An 18,630-nucleotide genomic window follows, 5' to 3' on the forward strand; every position below is an offset into this window, starting at 1 on the left:
TATGACTGTGGATAAAATCCAGAACTGTGTCAACCTGGCTGGACGTGGTCCTCTTGAGTCTTGTGTGTCTTTCGAGCTCTCTGGAGTTATCCGTGGTTGGGAGGTGTGTCGGGGAGGAAGTGCCCAGCATGCCGAGTGCTGTCCTGGCTGACTGCCAATGGGCTGGAGGACTGAGAGCTGGGCCCTAACCTTCCAGGGCCCTGAGCCCTGTCTGCACAGGGCGGGTGACAGATGGTCTCTGAGGCTCCTGAGACTGTGGCCCTAGGGTTCCGGGAGCCTGGTGATGAGCACTGACCAAGAGCGCTGGGGCATTCGGGGTCCCAAACTCAGAGTTCAAGGGTGACCCCTAAATAGGTTTTAATTTTTATTTATTTATTTTTAAGATTTTATTTATTTATTAATTTGAGAGAGAGCGGGGTGGGGTGGGTGGAGCAGAAGGAGAGGAAGAAGCAGACTCCCCACTGGGCGTAGAGCCCCATGTGGGGCTCGATCCCACGACCCTGAGATCATGACCTGAGCTGAAATCAAGAGTTGCATGCTCAGCCCACTGAGCCACCCAGGCGCCCCAGGTTTTAATTTCTAAAGCCAAATTGTAAAAGTGACTGCTGAGGCCTGTGGCTCCTGGTTGTTCACAATCCCAGGCTCCCTGTGGTGTGACATCAGATCATGCCACGTTTTTCCTGTGTCTTGCCCGTCCTGTGACAGTATTTCTGTGAGGGACCCTGGGGAGGGCTCCTCCAGGAGGATTGCTCAAGGGAGTGGACAGAACTGAGGAGGCTGTGGGCTCTCAGCTCTGATGTGCCAGGCCCTCACTCTGCCCCAGCCCTGCTCCAGCCTCCCCACCCGCAGCTAGATCTCCTCTGGGCTGGGCAGGAGTCCCAGGTGCTGGCCAGCTCTGCCGCCAGTTCACTGCATCCCCACCTGCACCCCAACCTCAGCTGCCCCCAGTCAGGTCGGAGAGCTCTCTGAGGCCCCTCTGGCCCGGGCAGCCTGGCAGAGCCCCGACACAAACCCCTGATTCAAAGCAAATGTCGCACAGCCCCCCTGCCCTTGCTGCTCTCCCCTGGCCTCAGGACAAACAGGGAGAATAGGTCAAGGAGGGGGTTGAGCTGTTCACCACCTCATGTCCTTTATCCCCCAGATCCAGCACGAGTGACCAGCCGCTGGTTTTAGCCACACAGAAGACCCTTCAAATAAAGACCAAAGGTTGCCTTATTTGAGCAGGCTCTTGCATGCAGTCGTGGGGAGCCCTGCAGGAGGGTCCGGGGAAGAGTGTCGGGGAATACCTGGGCTGGATGGGGTTCTGATGGGCAGGTGTGTGGAGGGGGAAGAGGAATCTAGAGTTTGCTGTCAGCACACGAGGTGTCAGTGGATGGGTGTGTGCCTGCCAAGGGGATGTGTGCCTCATGGCAGATCCTCTCAGCAAGGAGCTGCCTCACCCCACCCCCCAGAGCGCCCCTTTCTGGAGGAGCTCCAGCTCCCCACTCCTAGCCATGAATCCCCCTTCCTTTCCTCCCTCCCAGCCCCAGCCTGAGACTCCAAGCTGCTCCAGGCCCAGGTCCAGCTGGGGGCACGCAAGCAGGTGGCTCTGGGGACTCCACTGGGGGCAGGGCAGGAAGGCTGGAGACAAAACCAGTTCAGCAGAGCTGAGCTGAGTGCTGGCTGGGGTCCCAGGCAGCCCCCTTCCTGGGAGGAGGCAGACAGCCGGGGGCCCAGAGAGGCACAGGCTTGGGGCAGGGCCCCCTCCTCCTGCCCGTCCAGTCCCAACTGACAGATGCCAAGGTGTTGTTTGCTCACTGCCGGGAGTAAACTTTCTTCTGGAGACAATAAAATTGCCGGGGGCAGAAGGCAGCAGTATGGGGCAGCATTTAACCCTCAGTGGTCCGGGCTGCGCTGGCTGGCTCCCAGTCCCGTCTCCTGCGAGCCTGGCATCAGAAACGGAGGGTTATGGAGGCGAAAGGTGCTGACCAGTCACAGAGCAAGAGGTGTGGAGGGGCAGAGAGAGCACGGTCATTGTGGGTTCAGTGCTTGGTTCTGCTGTGTGACTCTGAGTAAGTCACTTAACTGCTCTGAGCCTGTTTCATTGTTGGCAGAAGAGGGGAGTAGCCCCTACCTCACAGTTTTGTTGGGAAGGTTAATGAAAAAAGCAGTGGAAGCACCTAGTATATGGTCAGTCCTCAGTCAGACACAGGAGCTGGCTGAACAAATGTGGGGAAGCTGAGACATGCTGCCCCCCCAGAGAGTGGGTGGGAGGTCCCCATCTCCCCCAGCGCACACGCGCGCCCACACACATTCTGACCCCCACCTCTCCCCATTGGCATGGGGGGCTTCGCAGGGGGCATTGCAGAGGTCCGTGACTCTCTCCGAGAGAGACACCGCAAACAAGCCAACCTCTCTTCCACCCCGTCTGCTGCTGCAGAGCCAGGGTCCCACGGTGGGGGCTGAAGTGCCCACCCTTTCCTGCACCCCTGCCGTCCCATCCCAGAGCCCCCCTCACAGAGACAGGGGCTCAGGGACACCCCCCCCCCCCGCGCCCCGTAAGAGGGTTAGCACCCTGGCCACTTCAGGCAGAAACCCTGATCTATAGCAGAGCAAGAGGCCGTGGAGGATGCCGCCTTCTCTCCATTCCGAACAAGGGGAGACTCCCCCCGGCTCCAGTCCTGCTCCTCCCTTTCGGCCCCCACCTGGGAGTGGGGAGAAGATGAGGGCCATTCCAGCCCCTCTTTGGCCTTGATGGCTCACTGCCTCTCTCCCACAGCTTCTACCAATCAATGATCCTTTCCTTGTGGGCTCAGCTCAATGCTGCCTCCCCCAGGAAGCCTCCTTTAACACCCCCCCCCAAGGCCACTGTGACCACAACCACTCTGAGCATTGGTGGCCTCAGGGATGTGCCACTCACTTGCTGCGCAGGCACTGGGGTTGTGCTGGTTCTCTAATATCTTTATTACCCATTCCCAGGAGCACCCCTGGCTCCCCAATCAGGGGTGCGGACGTCTCCCAGCACCACGCCAAGCATGGTGCAGAATGGGTGGCAGGGAGCACGGACTGCGAGTGGCCTTGGCTAAGTTACTGCCATTCGGCTGACTCTGCTCTGGAAATTCTGGGGTCAGGGGCTGGGGTGGAGGGATGGCCTTCCCTGGGGAGCCGTGAACACTGAGGACAGCCCTGGCTCCTTCCGTCCTCCAGTGGACCGGACACGTGAGCCGTCAGGCCCGAGGAGGAAGCACCCCCACCCTGGGGACCCTTGGGCCCCAGAGAGCTCACTTAGATCCCGGGGAGCCGTGGGCTGCCCGCTCCCTGACCTTGGACTCTGATGCCAGCCGAGTGCCCTCTCCCTCGGCTCAGGCTCTGGCAGAGGTAGGGGCGGGCAGGAGGGAGGGTGAGCGAGGGCAAGTTTCAGGCCTAGGGCCCGGCCTGCAGCCCTCAGATGGGGTGCACAAACTGGTAGACGAGGCGCTGGGAGATGTCCGGCTTCCGGATGATGCCCTTCTTGTAATACTGGCGGATGGAGCGGCTCAGCTTGTCGTAGTTCATGGCGGGCCGGTTCTTGCGGATGCCCCACAGCCGGGCCACCTGGGCGGAGTCCTCGATTTTGAAGATGCCTGGGTGGGGAGGGGGACAGAGAGAGCCAGCGGTGCAAGGTCGGGGGGGCCGTGTCAGGAGGGCAAAAGACCAAAACCAACAGGTCAGACTCAAAAGGCCAAGGGGGCCAATGTCAGCAGGGAGCAAGTACCAGACTGGGGGGGCGCATAAGACCTAGTCCCAAGGTTGTGCTGAGGGCCAAAGGCATCCATGCAGAGTGCGTCACGGGGCCCAACAAAATGGCAAAGCTACCCTGGAGTCACCAAGGGTGAGCCCGTGCCCGTTAGTGGGCCTGGCCCCAGCTAGCCTCTGGTCCGGCCACGGGGTTGGCCCACCGGACCCAGAAGCCCTGCGGGGCTCTGCACTGTGCCCACCCGTCAAGGTCGTCCCCCCCCCACCCCCGCCGCCTTCCCCGGCTGGTGCCAAGCCTGAAAGAGCTCTTTGCAGGCCTCAGACATTAAGCCAGCACAGCCCTTTCTGGTAGGATCCATTCAGAGCAGGGGGTGGAAAGAGAGGATTTGGAACCAGGCTGACCTGGGTTTGAAGCCTGGCTCTGCCATATTCTACCTTTGGAAGCTGTCTGAGGCCCCTTTCTCTGATCGGTGGAGGGGGTGGTGGCGACTACCATTTGTTGAGTGGTGACAGAGAGCTTACAGCGGAGCCTGAAGGAGCTGCCCCTTGCGAGGAACTATTACACTGTTAACACCCCAGTTCTCCTGGCAAATCCAGGCCAGCACACCCTCTCCAGGAAGCCTTCCCAGATCACCGTGCCCTCCCTGATCTCTTTTCCCTCGAAGTCTACCATGGAACCATCTCCCTGAGGACCGGCTTGCATTAAGTCTCAAATATACACGAGGCTTACAGCCCCTTATGCAAGAACTTCGCTCCACTCCCTCTAGCCCCGCTCGTCCTTCCCATTCAGGCCAAGTCACCGCCCCCGTGAAGTCCTCCTGGACCAAGACTCAGCTGCCCCCACCGCCCCGTCGCAGCCCCGACATGCTCTGTAGGCCAGCTCCTTTCACTGCTAGCTGTCCCATAACACTGCAGGTCCCTCAAGGATGGGGTGCAGCTGAATCCTCCCTAGACCACTGGGACACTAATTTTCCATAAATGTTTCCTGGGCAAGTGTGGACAGAGGTACTCAATGAAGGATTGTTGGATGAATGGATCCAGTCCATTTTATAGATAAGAAGACTGAGGTCCCGGTACCCATAGCTACAGATGACAGGATGGGGCCTAAAACCCAGGTTTCTTGATTCTGAGTGTTTTCCGACACACACACACACACCCCATCTAGTCCTGTCCAGTGAGGTAACCACTCGCCACATGTGGCCTTGAGCACTTGAAATCTGGCAAATCCGAATTGAGATGGGCTGTGAGTGTAAAGTACACACCAGATTTTGAAGACTTAGTAAGAATATCTCATTAATAATTTTATATTGATTATATGTTGAAATTTTAATAAGTTATAATATTAGATTAAAGAAAAGTATTATTAAAATTAAATTCACGTGCTCAAACATTTTTATAATGTGGTTACTGGAAGTCTAATACTGCCTATGTGGCTCGAATGAGGTTTCTCACTGGACCCCAGCGGTCTCCCTGGTGAAGCTACAATGTGTCGCAGGCAAAGACTGTGTCCAATTCTCAGCCCAGTTTGAAGCCCTTAGTATGTCCCGGGCACTGTGTGGAGCCGGGTGTCCTAAATAAGACAGAGCTCGGCCGGGAGGCAGATGCGGACACGAGCGTACACAGACCCCCGGCCAGGCCAGTGATGGCCCGGTGTCTGGCATTCAGGGCAAAGGTGGGGGCGGCTCCCCTCTGCCCATCCCCCAGCCTTCCCCTGGCCTGGCACCTGCTGGAGGCCAGCAGGGCCCCCGCCAGCCCCCCGTGAGGCCTGTTCCCCTCGTGGCCCCCCACAGCCCCCCGCCCCCCGCTCACCCTTCTCCTTGTTGAGCCACCGGATGAAGCGGCCGTAGCTGTGGGGTTTGAGCAGCAGCTCCCTGAGGAACTGCCACAGGTGGATGGGCTGCCCGGAGGAGGATGAGTCCACCTCGCTGTCGGTCCAGCTGTCCTCGCTGGTGGAGGCTGGGCAGCCGGGCGGGGGGGGGTGGCAGTGAGTGGGGGGGCCCCTGCTTCAGGGGCAGCCATCCCTCAAACCCGGCCCCCAGGCCCCGGCCCCTCCCTGCCTGCCCTGGCTCACCGCAATAGTGGACAGTACCGGGGGAAGTCCTCTCTTTCATCCAGGCCGCTGCAGGGCAGGGAGAGAAGGCTGGAGACCCAGGGCAGACCCCAAGGGTGGAGGAGGGGGTTTGGGTGGGACTGTGGGGCCACAGAAACTGTCCCCTGTGGCCAAGCAAGGGGGCATGGAGGCAGCCAGCTTCTGCCCCCATCACCACCTGGCTCTTAGCCGGGCACGGGCTGCTCCTACCCTTGCCTGCCACTGGGCTGGGGCGGGGCACTGGTCCCTACTGGTCATACGAGTGGGTCCCGTGCCTAAGGGCAGGGGCCTTGACTCACGGAGCAAGCACTGCCTCTTCCAAAGCCCGTGCGGCACACAGTGGGATGGGAGATGATTTAAACGATTTACACGTTAAGGGGTTGGCACACAGCCATTAGCAATAGGGCGGCTGTAGAGATGCTGAAGGGGGAACAAGATCCAAGATACACCAAGAGCAGAACGGTGTGATACTCCGGTGCTATTCACGTTAAAAGGGGTGAAAACCACACATGTATATTTGCTTGCTGTGTGCATAGACTCTCCCCAGCAACGTGCCCAAGAAACTGGTAACTGTGGTTGCCTCTAGGGAGGGGGACTGGGGGTCAGGACTGAGCGGGGAAATTACTTTTCATGGTACTATTTTTCACTATGGTCTTTTAAAATATTTTATTTATTTATTTGACAGAGAGAGCACAAGCAGGGGGAGTGGCAGGCAGAGGGAGAGGGAGAAGCCCGCTCCTCATGGAGCAGGGAGCCCGATGCGGGGCTTGATCCCAAGACCCTGGGATCGTGACCTGAGCCGAAGGCAGATGCTTAACCGACTCAGCCACCCAGGCACCCCCTCACTATGGTCTTTTTGGAAATCATGCACATGTATTACCTCATTACTTCTTTAATGAGAAACAACACAAAACAAACAAATGAAATAAAAAAAGGACAAAGGAGGACCTCATAGTACCCACGGTTGCCATCAGCTGTGCTGGCCGCGTCCCCAGAGTGGAACTCCTACATTTTAACTTCCCCCATGCCCTGCCCTAAGTTCTGTGGGCTTGACAGGGGCTGGGAGTGGGCTGGGGCTGGCGAGTTCGCCCAGGATCCCGTGGGGCTGAGATTTAGAACAGAGCCCAGACTGGGAGCAAGCAGCTGCCGGCCGAGCACAGAACAAGCCTGCCTGGTGTCCTGGTCCGACCGCCCACCGCCCTCGGTGTCCCGGGCCTGGAGCTTGGAAGGTGCTGCTCTCCCAGGCCATGCCCCACCTGATTTCCAGATGTCCAGGTGCGCATGCAGCACGTCGCCACCCAGAGGGGAGCGCTGCCGGAACTGTTCCTCCGACATGGCGCACAGCTCCTTGCCCCCCAGCTCCTGGAAGGCTTTGCCCACGGGCGGCAGCCGGTACTGGTGCTCTGTCCACAGGAGCCACTTCTGCACGTTGCCAGGGCTCCAGTCCACGGGGTCTGGGCAAGAGACACTCCCTCAGTTCCACGGGCCTCTCGTGGGGTGCCCCTGGGAACTGGAAGCAGCTTGTGGCCAGGACCTGGCCGGGTGAGAACAGGCCAGGCCAGACAGCGCCTGAGGGGCTCTGCGGAGGGGGCACCCGAGAAAAGAGGGGGGTGTGAGGGAGGAGCCAGGGCCCTAGAAACAAACTTGGCAAGGTAGCCTGGGGCCTCCACACCCCCCACCTCACCCAGATCTCAGGTCCCCCGACCCCTCCAGTCCCTGCAAGGGGCCTTTCAGGAGGCCCCAGCCCTGGAGGAGAGAGTGACATTAAACCAGACACCTGAGCTTCTCTCTCAGCTGACTCTTGCCGTCCCCAAACCCTTCAAGGAACCAGAAAAAAAACAATACAATTAGGGAGGAGCCCTACAGCCCCAGCCCGCACCATGTTTTACAGATGAGGAAACTGAGGCATAGAGCGTTCTAGCCCCTTGTCCAACACCCAACAAAGGGCTGCTCAGTGCATCTGCACTGAATGAATGAATGGCAGGGAATCGAGCGATCAGGGGGCAGCTATAGGCCTCAGAGGTCAGGAAGAGAGTCACTGGATGTCCCCCTGGGGAGCTGCTCTGGGCTGAGCCTGGCAGGGCACAAGGGGGGAGGCCAGGCTGATGGGCATGGTCACAACGGGGCCTCCAAGTGAACGCTGTGGTCTAAGCTGGTGCCCCAGCTGGGTGACCTGCAGGCTGGGCTGCCCCCATTTAATAAACCCATTTTCCTTTCCAGGGTCAAAGCAATTTGTTTCTGTCCCCATTGTTCAGAGGGCAGGCCCCTCCCTGGCCCGGTGTGGGAGAGGAGGCACCATGGGAACACGTCCAGGGGTGGGGACTGGCAGGGGCATTGGGTAACTGCAGGACTGGGGCAGGGCAGACCTGCCTGGGCCGGGGAGCAGGGGCACACCAGCTGGGATGGTTGCGGGGAGGCGTGGGGCCTCGGCAACTCCAAGGAGGAGGGGCTGGGCCTGACGGATGCCTGAAGACTTTTTGTGTGAAAGCAGCACGAGACTGAGATGCTCAAATGCCAGGACCCAGCATCCAAAGAGATGCGTCAGGCCCGCCCAAAGCTGGAGAGACGATGCGGGAACAGGAGGCCTGGCAGCCTCTCAGCCCACAGCGGCCGCACCATAACCACACTTTCCAGCTCCTGGCAGACACACAGGTGCCTAGACTCCTAATGCCCCCTCCTCATCAGAGCCCCCATCACCACCGGACCAGTGACACACTTACCTCCGTATCTCTGATCCGTTTCCCTCACTGTAACGTCAGCTTCATGAAGAAAGGGGCTTTTGTGTGGCGTTCACCACTCAATTCCCCTGTGCTAGAACAGGGCCTGGCATATTAAGAAGTTACTGTTTATTGAGCATCTACTATGTACAAGGTGCCATCCTAGGAACTGGGGATGTAACAGTGAACACAGCAAGCGGAAATCCCTGCCCTTGGGGTGTGTACATTCCAGCGGGGGAGACACAGCAAATATGATAAATCAATAAAATACACAGGGTGTCAGTACCTGCGATGCGAGAAAGAAAGCAGGGAGGAGGAGTAAGAGGTGGGGGTATGGACAGTAATTTCAATAGAGGCGTCAGGGAAAAAACATCAAAACAGTGCCATTTGAGTCAAGATCTGAAGGAGGCGAGGGGTGAGCCAAGTAAAGATTTGGGGGAAGAGCATTTTAGATCAAGAGACCAGGAGATGCAAAGGTCCTGAGGTATGAGTGTCGCGGGAGCAGCGATGAGCAGGTGTGGCTGGAGCCGAGTAAATGAGGGGAGCGTGGAGGTGAGTCCAAGGGGAGGTCGTGGGCCGGATGGTGTGTAGCTCGGATTCACTGCCTGCAGTAGTCAGGGCACAGAGAGGGTCGAAACCTTCCCAGGCGTACGGCTGCTACATGCTATGGGCTGACTGTATGTGCAGAATCACCAGCATCCCTGGGGCTGCTGAGGCTGCGTGGGGGGTGGCCGGAGTGCCGCAGGGAGCACCCTCGCCCCCGCTCGTGACCTCAGCCCTGCTTGTGCCCCACCTTACAGAGGTGCGCCCGCGGAAGGGCTCACCTGCAGTGATGTTGAGCAGCTTACAGGCCGTCTCGATGTCCTTAAGCACCTCGCCCACCACCATGGACTGCACCTGCTCCAGCGAGTGCTCCTCCAGCGTCAGCCCACCCGGTGCCAAGTCCAGGCTGCCCCCGGGGGCTTGGCTGTCGATGACCGGGCACTGCTCAGGCTCCTCAGATGGTTCCTCCCGAGCGCTGGCCCCGGGGCCCTTGGTGGCCCAGCCACTGTCCTCAGAGCACAGCATGTCAAAGTAGGAGAGGTAGAAGGCAGACAGGCCCTGCTCAGGTGTGGCAGGTGGGCTGGGGCTCCAGTCCCGTCTCTCGGGCCCCACCGCCCCTGCGGCCACCTTTTCCAGGCCCGTCCGCAGCACAGTGTCGGGGGGCGGCAGGAGGCGGCTGGGGGACACGCTGCTCAGACCGGGGCTGGCGCTGCCCATGCTGCCGTCGCTTGGGCTGGTGGCTGTGTCTACGGAAATAAGAGAGCATGGAGAATCAGGTTCTGGCAGCTTCCCTGTCCCCCTGGGGGCCACTAAGCTGGTTATGGGGATGAGGGGCTCAGTGGGCAGCGGCTGGGCCTGGGAGAGAGTTGGGGCTTCCGGGTCATTGGGCAGTTAGGACAGGGCTGGGCAGGTAGGCTTCTGGCTGGGAAAGACAGTGAGGTATAAACGGACAACTCCCTCACTCCCCAAGGAAGCCAGGTTGGCTGAAAGCAGCAAATCTTTACACACGTGGCGTGCTTAAAACAACCTTCCGAGGTTCTTGACCTCACTGAATCTTCACCATGGAAGGCACGATTAGACCCATTTGGTAGTTGAGCAAACTTGAGGCCTGTGGACAAGGAGTCTTTAATGTCCGGGCCTCTGTCCCTGGGCCAGCCCATGCCCAGATCCCAGTCCACTGCCCTGTGAAGGAAGTTCCTTCTGAGAGCTAACCTCTATCTTTCTTGCTGTAGCAGAGCTTGTTTTCTTTTATTCTTCCCTTAAAGAGGGTAGGGACGGGAAAAGGTCACCGTCACCTTCACCTCCAGGTGAAGGAAGAAAGGAGCAAGTGAGGGGTGTGACAGGGTAGAATCCCCTTACAAGTCAGGGAGGCAGACCCCCTTCCCCTCCAACAGGGTCATCTGGAGGGTATGAATAAATTTCCAGCTGAACACCGCTGAGGTAGTCACTGAACAATACCACACCCACTCAGGACTGGGTTTCTGGTCCTCATCCCACCTCGTCCTCCCCCAAAATGCTGCCCCAGCCCCTCTCAGCTCCCAGGGCCTCCCTCATTTCTGCTGGCTGCGCAGACCTACAGGCCCAGCATGGGGCAGGGAGGGGAAGGGGGGAGGGGGAGGGGAGGGGGGATGCTGGTGTGGGGGCAGAGTGGGAGTGGGGGAGGACAAGATCAGGGGGTGGTGAGCAGGCCCATGCTCTGGGGAATGACAGAGGCCCCCAGCGACTCAGACACCCACTCCTCCCGCTGCCCCAAGGCCCCCCAGGGGGCACCATTTGGCCTCAACACACAGAGCCAGAGGCCTCTTTCCCCATCAGTCATGCAGGCTCTGCTTTGCCTCTGGGCCCTTTCTCTCTGAAACCCGAATTGGAGTAGGCAGCTTGGGTGAGTCAGGGACTCAGGAGATGTACATACACCAAGACACTCGGCTTTCTGGGCTGTTCCTGTGATCTGTGGGCCCTGGACTCAAGTCCTGGTGGAAGATTATCAACATATACATGCCCCCAATAAAATCAGCATGGAGAAAAGGAACAGATAAACCTGTTAAGGCAAGTTAACGTGTGTTCATAAAGCCGTGTTTCTCACAATGTGGTGCCTGGACCAGCAGCAGCACCTGGGAACTTGGTAAAAATGCAAATTCTCAGGCCCGCCTCAGAGCTACTGTTTCAGAAGCTCGGGGAATCCCCGCAGTGCATTTCAACAGGCCTTGGGGGTGATTCTACACTTGTTCACATTTGAGAATTGCTGCTTTAAAGGCATCCGGCCAGTAAGAGGGAGAGGCTTTAATCAAAGGACTGGAAGGCTCTCCTGGGGGCATTTACTGTGCCACGCTGGGACAGGGGGTGGGGCTCCCTGCCCATTACGAGTCACCCCATGGGACTGACCCGCTTAGCCTCGGTGTGCATTTGCCCTAAAGAGCCCAGTTGGGAAGATACTTCTGGCTTCTTGGGGGCTCCAGCTAGCCCATTCTACACCTTCAAATATCTCAGCACATGGCGATTTTCTCTCTGGATAGCAGTTTGGTGAATGGAGCCCAACTGGGATTTCAACCCCCTCTTCTCCCCTCCCTTGTGCAGTACCCAACCTTCCCAACTGTACATGGCAGCCGTGTAGTTTCCTGTGGTGGAGAGAATGCCAGCAAGAGAGCATGGTGTTCCCTTTGATTTAGACTCTCCCTTTCAAGGGCTCCTTTAAGTGACAAGGAAGGAAAGGTCAGGGTGGGGTGGGGTGAGCAGGGAAGGAGGGGGACTGGGGTTGCGGGGGACAGAGGGCAGGCCTGGAATCATTTCAAGGCCTTCTGTGCAAACACACATGTGTGCTGTGGGCCCAACATTATTTACCCAGGCAGCACCAACAGCCCGCTCTGCTCCTGGGTCCCCACCCGGGCCTGTGCCCACGCCCTACCCCCTAGGAGGCCCCACCCCTGGAGAGCACCTCTTGGCTCCCCACCCCTCCCTCATCACCCCTACTTGCCTCCCGCCCCATCCACGTCCCCAGAACTCCCATGCCTGCCACGTTAGGACAGTCTCTGCCAGCACCCTGGGCCATATGCCAGGAAGACGGAAGCTTTTCCAAGAAGCAGGAGAACTCGCTTCCCTCATGGCCCTTCTGTTTGCTTGGCCACAGCCACAGGTCGGATGGGAGGCAGCTGCTGTGTTTTGGGGCACCGTGGCATGAGGGGTCAGTGAGGATGAAGGGGCAGGGCAGCATTTGCTGGACAGGGACTTGACGACACGGCCCTGATACATTGAGTGAGCGCCCCTTGCATCCATCCCTCCCTGGAGAGAGGCAGCTCAGGCCTTATTCTCATTCCTATTTCGTGGACAGGGAAGTGAAGGTGCAGAGAGCTAAGTGATTTGCATCCAGGTCTTCGGACTCCTGGCCCAAGGTTCCTTCAGGGGCAGAGAATTCCCACCTCCTCCCCACTGCACATTCCAGCTCCCCCCTCACTTTGCACCTAAATGCCAAGAAACCTGCTCACAACCAAGGCTTGGTCCCAGCTCCTGACACCTCCCTGGTGAAAAATAAGTTAATAATTAACCATGCGGTGGGAAGAAAGATCTGACTGTCTGCAAGTGGGGAGGTGGTGGGGAATGCTCTGATCCCAGCAGCCCAGATCTGTGGGGACCTTGGTTTACTGGTCAGGGATCCCAGCCTGTAACTCTAGCGTCTCCTCCAGGCTCCGGGGTCAGACTCGGAGGGAAGAGAGAACTGCTCAGCGAGCACCTTCTATACCCCGAGCATTCATGCCCATTATCTCCCTTACTGCCCACAACTCCGGGGGATGTGGGTTCGAGAGTCCCGGGTTATAGATGTGGACAGTGAGGTTCAGAGATCTTATGCAGCTTGCTTGAAGTCCCCAGCCGGCCACATGCAGGCTCTGTTCATTGTGCCACACTCCCTCTGAGGCTTCTGCTCTGGCCGGTCCATTTTCCCAGAGTCCTGCCCTCCTCCTGATTGGGCCACTTGATCCTCCAAAGTCCATTCCCACCCCACTGTCAAGCTCATTTCCTTTCAACACTCCTTCATCAGGCACCCCTGGGCTCAAGAACCTCCCATGGCTCCCTATGGCCTGCCTTGCACAATTCCAATGACTGGTACCCACCTCGGAGCCTACCTCCTACCCAGCCCAGATTATCAGAGTTGGAAGGGACCATATATTACGTGATCATTTTGTAGATCACATATGGGGAAGGGATTCATTTGCTGGTCAGTGGCAGGGTCCGGACCAGAACCAGGGATCGATCGATATGGTGACCATATCCAGGCTCTAATGACAATGGCATTTCTCCCCTGGCCCCAGTGCTGTGGGCACAACATGGCCATTTTCTCTTGTGCTGCCGTCCCCCTGCCCAATACGCCCCTTCCTTCTCATCGAAATTCAGCCCAAAGCCCTCCGCCCCCAGGAAGCCCTCCCCAACAGGTTCCTCCTCTGACTTCCCAGTTCTCCCCAACTGTGCCATGCAATTCAGCCATGATTATGTTCTCAGGTGGGTGATCGTTCTCCCGAGAAGACAGGTGTGCGTTGGGGAAAATGACGTTCAGAGAGTGGCAAGGATGTGCCCACAGTCACGGCAGAGCTCGGACCTGCTGACCCTCAGGCCATGGCCCCATAGGCCTAGGGTCCTGGGACAAGCCCTGTGTTTGCCAGATCCACATCCTTAGGACGGCAGGCCCGGCCCTCCCACCAGCCTCTGCTGGGGCCTAGGTGCTGCCCATCTCCCGAGTGATGCTTCCAGCTCCCAAACCTCGAGTTGATCTTTTCTGGATTAAACCACATGTCTGGAATAAGGCTCAGCATGTCCTGGTTCCTTTCTGCCCCAGAGGCTCTGGCTCAGACTCCAGACAAAGAAAGTTTGGTAACAGCTGGTGGAGGCCAAGGCCCAGATACAGGGCCAGATCGGTGGGGCAGTGGCCGGACGGATTAGCCCCTTCTCCCAGCCCCTCCCACTTCCTCGGGAAGGCAGATCAAGGAGAGAGGGCAGAGAGACCCAGAGTCAGATTTGTAGCAGCTGTTTCCTACCACTGCCCAGTCTGTGACCCTGCAACTCCTCCGCCCAAGCCTATCTCCCACATCCTGCTCAGTCCCGGCTCCCAGATCTTACTCTGGCGAGGGACTGTGGGTGGGACAAATGTTCTTGAGCCCCTACCTCAATCCTGAGATCCAACCTCAGTCTGCCCAGAGCCCAGGACCCTGGCTGCAGACCCCAGTGTGAGGAGCACTGAGGGAGAGTGGGTGGGGCAGGGGGGTGACAGTGCCTACCACTGAGCTGAGATGACCTTTCTCCACCAAGTGGGGCAGACCTACTCAGGCTTGCCCACTGTCCTGACCATCAGCCCCTCTCCCTCCAGGCAAGGGCGTCCTTTAATTGGGGAGCCAGGGGACTGTGGGGGTGTGACTAGGGCCTGACCAGGAGGCATGCAGGGTGGGTAGGGGCACATGGACCGGCCCCCCAGTCAGCCGGTCAGCACCTTGGAGAGAAGCCGGACTGCCCAGGCCGCAGGGAGTCTGGGGCCAGTGCCCATGACCTGCCTGAGCAACGTGTTTGGCTTCTCTGAACCCTCCCCGCCTCGGGATCCAGCCTCTCCCCTCTATCTTCTCACTCTTCCACTCCTCCTCCTGTCCCCTCACTTCTCCTGCCATGCTCCTGCCCTCCATGGAACCCCAGCTCCCTTGCCCTTTGAAACTGCTCTTCAAACAAGCTAGAGCCAAGAAAAGTACCCAGCCTCCTCCTTACTGACCACCCCACTGTCCAGAGTGCCGCCTCTCTGCATGTGACAGGCCACCTTCCTACCCAGGAAGGTGTCCCAGGCTTGCCACCTCCTGGCAGCCCCAGCCTTCCTCAAGCACCCCATTGTGCTCCTCCCCACGCACCTGCTGCCCCTGGGGTCTCCAAGGGCAGAAAGAAGGGAGGTGGGTCCCTGGGGGATGGCAGGAGGAGGACTTGCCTCTCGGGCTCAGCATGAGAGCAGGGGAGGCAGGTTTCTTCTAGGCCTCCTGGCTTTCTCCCACCTCCTCAGATCCCAGGCCTGTGCAGGCCACGGGCTTTACTTTCCCAGGAGCCCTGCTCTCTGGGAGGTTCGGCTTGAGGAGCCAGTCAGTGGGCCCAGGAGGTGTGTGTGGAGAACAGGGGGTGGGGGTGAGGCTTAGGAATCAGGTACCACTGGCGTCCAGACACGCAGCTGACATGGCTCGCGACCCTGTCTGAGACGTGGTGAAGGCCAGCTAAGTGAACTGTTTCGTGGGGCTCTCGCAGCCATCCCATGGGGAAGCCACTGTCCCTCCCACCTGACAGACACAGGTGCCGTGGTGACTGCACACTTCTCTCTGCACGTGGTGCTGGGACTTGGCCCCTCTCAGCCCCTAGAGTCTCCCCGGCTGCCCACACCTATCACCTCTGCTGAGGCCACCGGCTGACCCAGCCCCCTAGAAAGGGGCTCTGGGTGGTGGGGAGGCCTGCAGCCTGGAGGGCAGGAACCCACCTCAGCCCCAAGCTCTCCTCTGTATTTGAGTTTGCTCCAAAGGTGGAGGGGGATGTGTGGCCTGGGAAGAACCAGAGGCCTCAGCATCTGGAGATGTGGGTCCCTGTTCTGCTCTGTTGGCGCTGTATGTGAGGCCCTGGGCAGCGCCTGGGGCCCTCTTCTGTTCTCAGGGCTTTTTTAACCCAGACACTGTCTGGATTCTATGATCCATGCTCCCATCTTGCCCCTCAGCCTGGCTTGGAAGGAGGATGGTGGAGAAATAGAGGTGGACACCAGGGACTCCCCTGGCGAGCAGAAACATAATTCGTTGCGGACATTTGGGCAGAATAAGGGGCGTGGCTGTGTCTCCCACTGCCTCCCTCCTCTGGAGCTGCTGTCCCGAGCCTCTGAGGGACTTGGTCCCGTCTTCTGACCAAGCAGGGACCCCGCCAGGCTGCCTCACAGATCGCCCGCCAGGTGGGGTCCCACCCCAGCAGCATCCCCTCCCCACTTTACGCAGGCAGCCAGGACCCCAGCCCAGACAAGTCTGGGGCTTGGAGCCAGTGATGCTAGGGTGGTTGGTCAGGCCACGGCCCCAGTTCCCAGCCTTGTCAAGTTCAAATCTTGCCTGACTCCAAATCACGTCTTCATTCAGCCCCTCATTGAGCACATGCCTGGTGTAAATGAATTTCATGTCCCGGCACCCCATCAAGCTCCTTTGCCCTCACTCGGGGTCCCCACACTCCCGCCCCGGCTGGGCAGCCGTGGGCAGCCAGGCCCCTGGGGGCGCGAGGACACAGGGCTGCACCCGGCTTCTGCCCATGGCACTGTGGTTCGTCCTCGCAGCCTCCTTGTCGGTGACACAGGAACCCAAAGATGACTGTGTCTCTGGGGTTTGGCAGGACAGACTTTGTAGTCTCCCAGAGGTGGGTGCACACACTTGTTCCCTTCCTCTCTGGTCTCACGTGCCTCGACAGCTGCCCCCAGGCCAGGCGCAGCGTTGGAAAGGCAGCTTCCCAAACTTGGGCTGGGGAATCTCTCAAATCTTGACAGGGCTGAGGGAGAAAATGCCTTGAGCCCTAATCACGGGGCCAGGGAGCACACCTTGGGGCTTGGAGGGGGTGTTTCAGGACAAAGGGAAGGCACTCCAACATTGCAGAAAAGGATCAAAGTCCAGAATGAATTGTCCTGAGAGGTTAAGAACAGACATTGCTCCAAAAAGGGGGTTTAAATGGGCGGGGAGTTAGGGGGTTACTGGGACCCATCCCCATCTGTGAAGTGTAAGCAGGGACACATGGTCCTCCTGCCCTAGAGCCCGGGAAGGGGATGTGGGAGTCCGAGGCGGGACAATCTGGCTGCCCAAGAGCAGAGAGACCTAGGCCCCTACCCATGTCACTAGTCCCAGGTGATGAGACCCTAGCTGGGCAGTCACCCTCAGACCCCTCTCCTGAATCCCAGAGCTGGAGGGAGGAGGCAGGGCTCCTCAGTTCTGGTGGTGGCCAGAGAGACCTCACTGTCCCTCGCTAAGGTCCTGGGTGGGCTCTGGTCTGTCTGGTTCCCAGCAGAGTCACACTCAGGGCCCTGGCAGGGGAGGAGAGGTCAGGAGGGATGAGGAGGCTCACCCGCCCCCAGTCTGGAGGCCCCACCCAGCTGCCAAAAGGTGGGAGAGGAGAATCTGGCAGGGGGCACCTCCTGAGCTGGGAGCATGCAAACGAGGCAGGGGAAGGAGCCCAGCATTAAATGTCAGGAAGAGCCCAGGGCAACTCGGCTTGTGCAAAGTTTGCTTTGGGAAGAGTTGTTCTACCTGACAGGCTGCTCCCTTGGCTGGGGGTGCAAGGTGGGGCGAAGAATGGCATGGGGGTGGGGTGGGGGCAGGGGGAGGGTCCCAGACCAGGTTTGAGCCCCATCTCCTTGCTCTCTAGCTCTGGGACTGGTGTAAGTGACTCGGCTTCCTTGGAGACTCAGTGATCCTGTCTATTAAATGGGCTGTCAAGAGCATGCCTTAAAGGGTTATGAAGATTAAGGGCAGGGTGGATGAAAATTCCTTGTGAATTGAGATGGGCTGAACATTCAGGTAGGCACCTGGGAGCAGGTGAGGGGATGGGGCAGGAAGAGGGGAGGGGAAGGTATTGGGGTGAAGAATGAGGGGAACAAAGGTAGAAGTAGGTGGTGATGGTGGAAGGAGTCTGGGGAAGAGTTGAGGTTGGCGGTGAGGGGGGCCGGGCCCTACCTGAGGTCATCCTGCTCTCTAGCCCAGTCCAGAGCAGCTGCTGGCCACACTCATCCCTCCCTGGCCTCTAGGAGGAGCCAGAGCCAGGGGACAGCCTAGGGGTCAAGGCTTAGAGCGCTGGCAAATCCAGCCGGCTAGCCTGCCCCCCCACCAACTCCTATACAGCCTGCAAAACCCAACTCAGAGGGTCCCTTCCACGAAGCCTCCTTTAAACAGAGGAAGCCACCTTGTCTAAACTTCTCATTACACAGACAAGGAGCTACAAGTGCAGGGAGGAAAAGTGACTTGCCCAAGGTCACACACCGTGGGCCTTAAATCCATCTTTTCTAGCCCTCCACCCAGAGCGTCTTTGTCCCTAGGTCAGTCTGAACCGACTTCCCCAGGTTACACTCAAGCTGCACCACGTCATTTAAGCACAAAATGGGCCTCTGTTTCAGGGCTATTAATGTTACATTTGCAATGACCTCAGTGGTAAAACATGGCTTCTCCTGGTTTTGTTCTACTTATTGCCAGCATCACAATTTCGGATCATCAATTGAGCACCTGCTGAGTGCCCACCCTATTCCCTCAGGCTTCGTGGACAGAGGAGTTCCCATCTCATTCAGAGAGGCCTTGTGAAAATCGCATGGTATCACATTTTCTAATTGGTATTTTATAACAGGTAACTCACAATAAAGTCTAGCGGGGACTGAGTTTTTACCTCTGTGTCCCCCCATCGTGCCTGGAGCAGAGGAAATGATTGTCATTTCTCAAAGGGGAAGTTGGTTTCACCCCCTGAGAGAGCATCTCCTCCACACCTCAACCTCCCCAGGGGCCCTGAGGATGCTCCCTCCCCCCACATTTCTGTGAGTTGGAGGTGATGAGACCCTGCGTTGGG

The 18,630-nt window shown here is 58.5% G+C and overlaps 1 protein-coding gene across 1 annotated transcript; it reads right to left on the reverse strand.

The window, feature by feature from the left end:
* Nucleotides 1-2,555: 2,555 nt before the first annotated feature.
* SPDEF (SAM pointed domain containing ETS transcription factor) lies at nucleotides 2,556-11,839 on the reverse strand. Its single transcript, XM_045865981.2, has 5 exons — nucleotides 9,345-11,839; nucleotides 7,060-7,257; nucleotides 5,786-5,833; nucleotides 5,524-5,670; nucleotides 2,556-3,602 (listed from the first exon to the last, which is right to left on the reverse strand). Exons 1-5 carry the CDS (start codon nucleotides 9,778-9,780, stop codon nucleotides 3,424-3,426), a joined length of 1,008 nt encoding a protein of 335 aa, XP_045721937.2. The 5' UTR covers nucleotides 9,781-11,839; the 3' UTR covers nucleotides 2,556-3,423.
* Nucleotides 11,840-18,630: the final 6,791 nt, after the last annotated feature.

Source organism: Mirounga angustirostris, unplaced genomic scaffold (genome assembly GCF_029215605.1).
Source record: "Mirounga angustirostris isolate CCGP_5_RB_7025 unplaced genomic scaffold, mMirAng1.0.hap1 SCAF_8, whole genome shotgun sequence".
NCBI classification, from domain to species: domain Eukaryota; kingdom Metazoa; phylum Chordata; class Mammalia; order Carnivora; family Phocidae; genus Mirounga; species Mirounga angustirostris.

Bases quoted from the DNA above. Each gene is read 5' to 3' on its own strand.
- SPDEF (XM_045865981.2), bottom strand. From the start codon at position 9,780: ATGGGCAGCGCCAGCCCCGGTCTGAGCAGCGTGTCCCCCAGCCGCCTC. The intron at 7,258-9,344 runs GTGAGCCCTTCC...TCTCTTGCCCAG, and splicing joins GCTGCTCAACATCACTGCAG to ACCCCGTGGACTGGAGCCCT. The intron at 5,834-7,059 runs GTGGGGCATGGC...CCTGCCCTGCAG, and splicing joins CCTGGACATCTGGAAATCAG to CGGCCTGGATGAAAGAGAGG.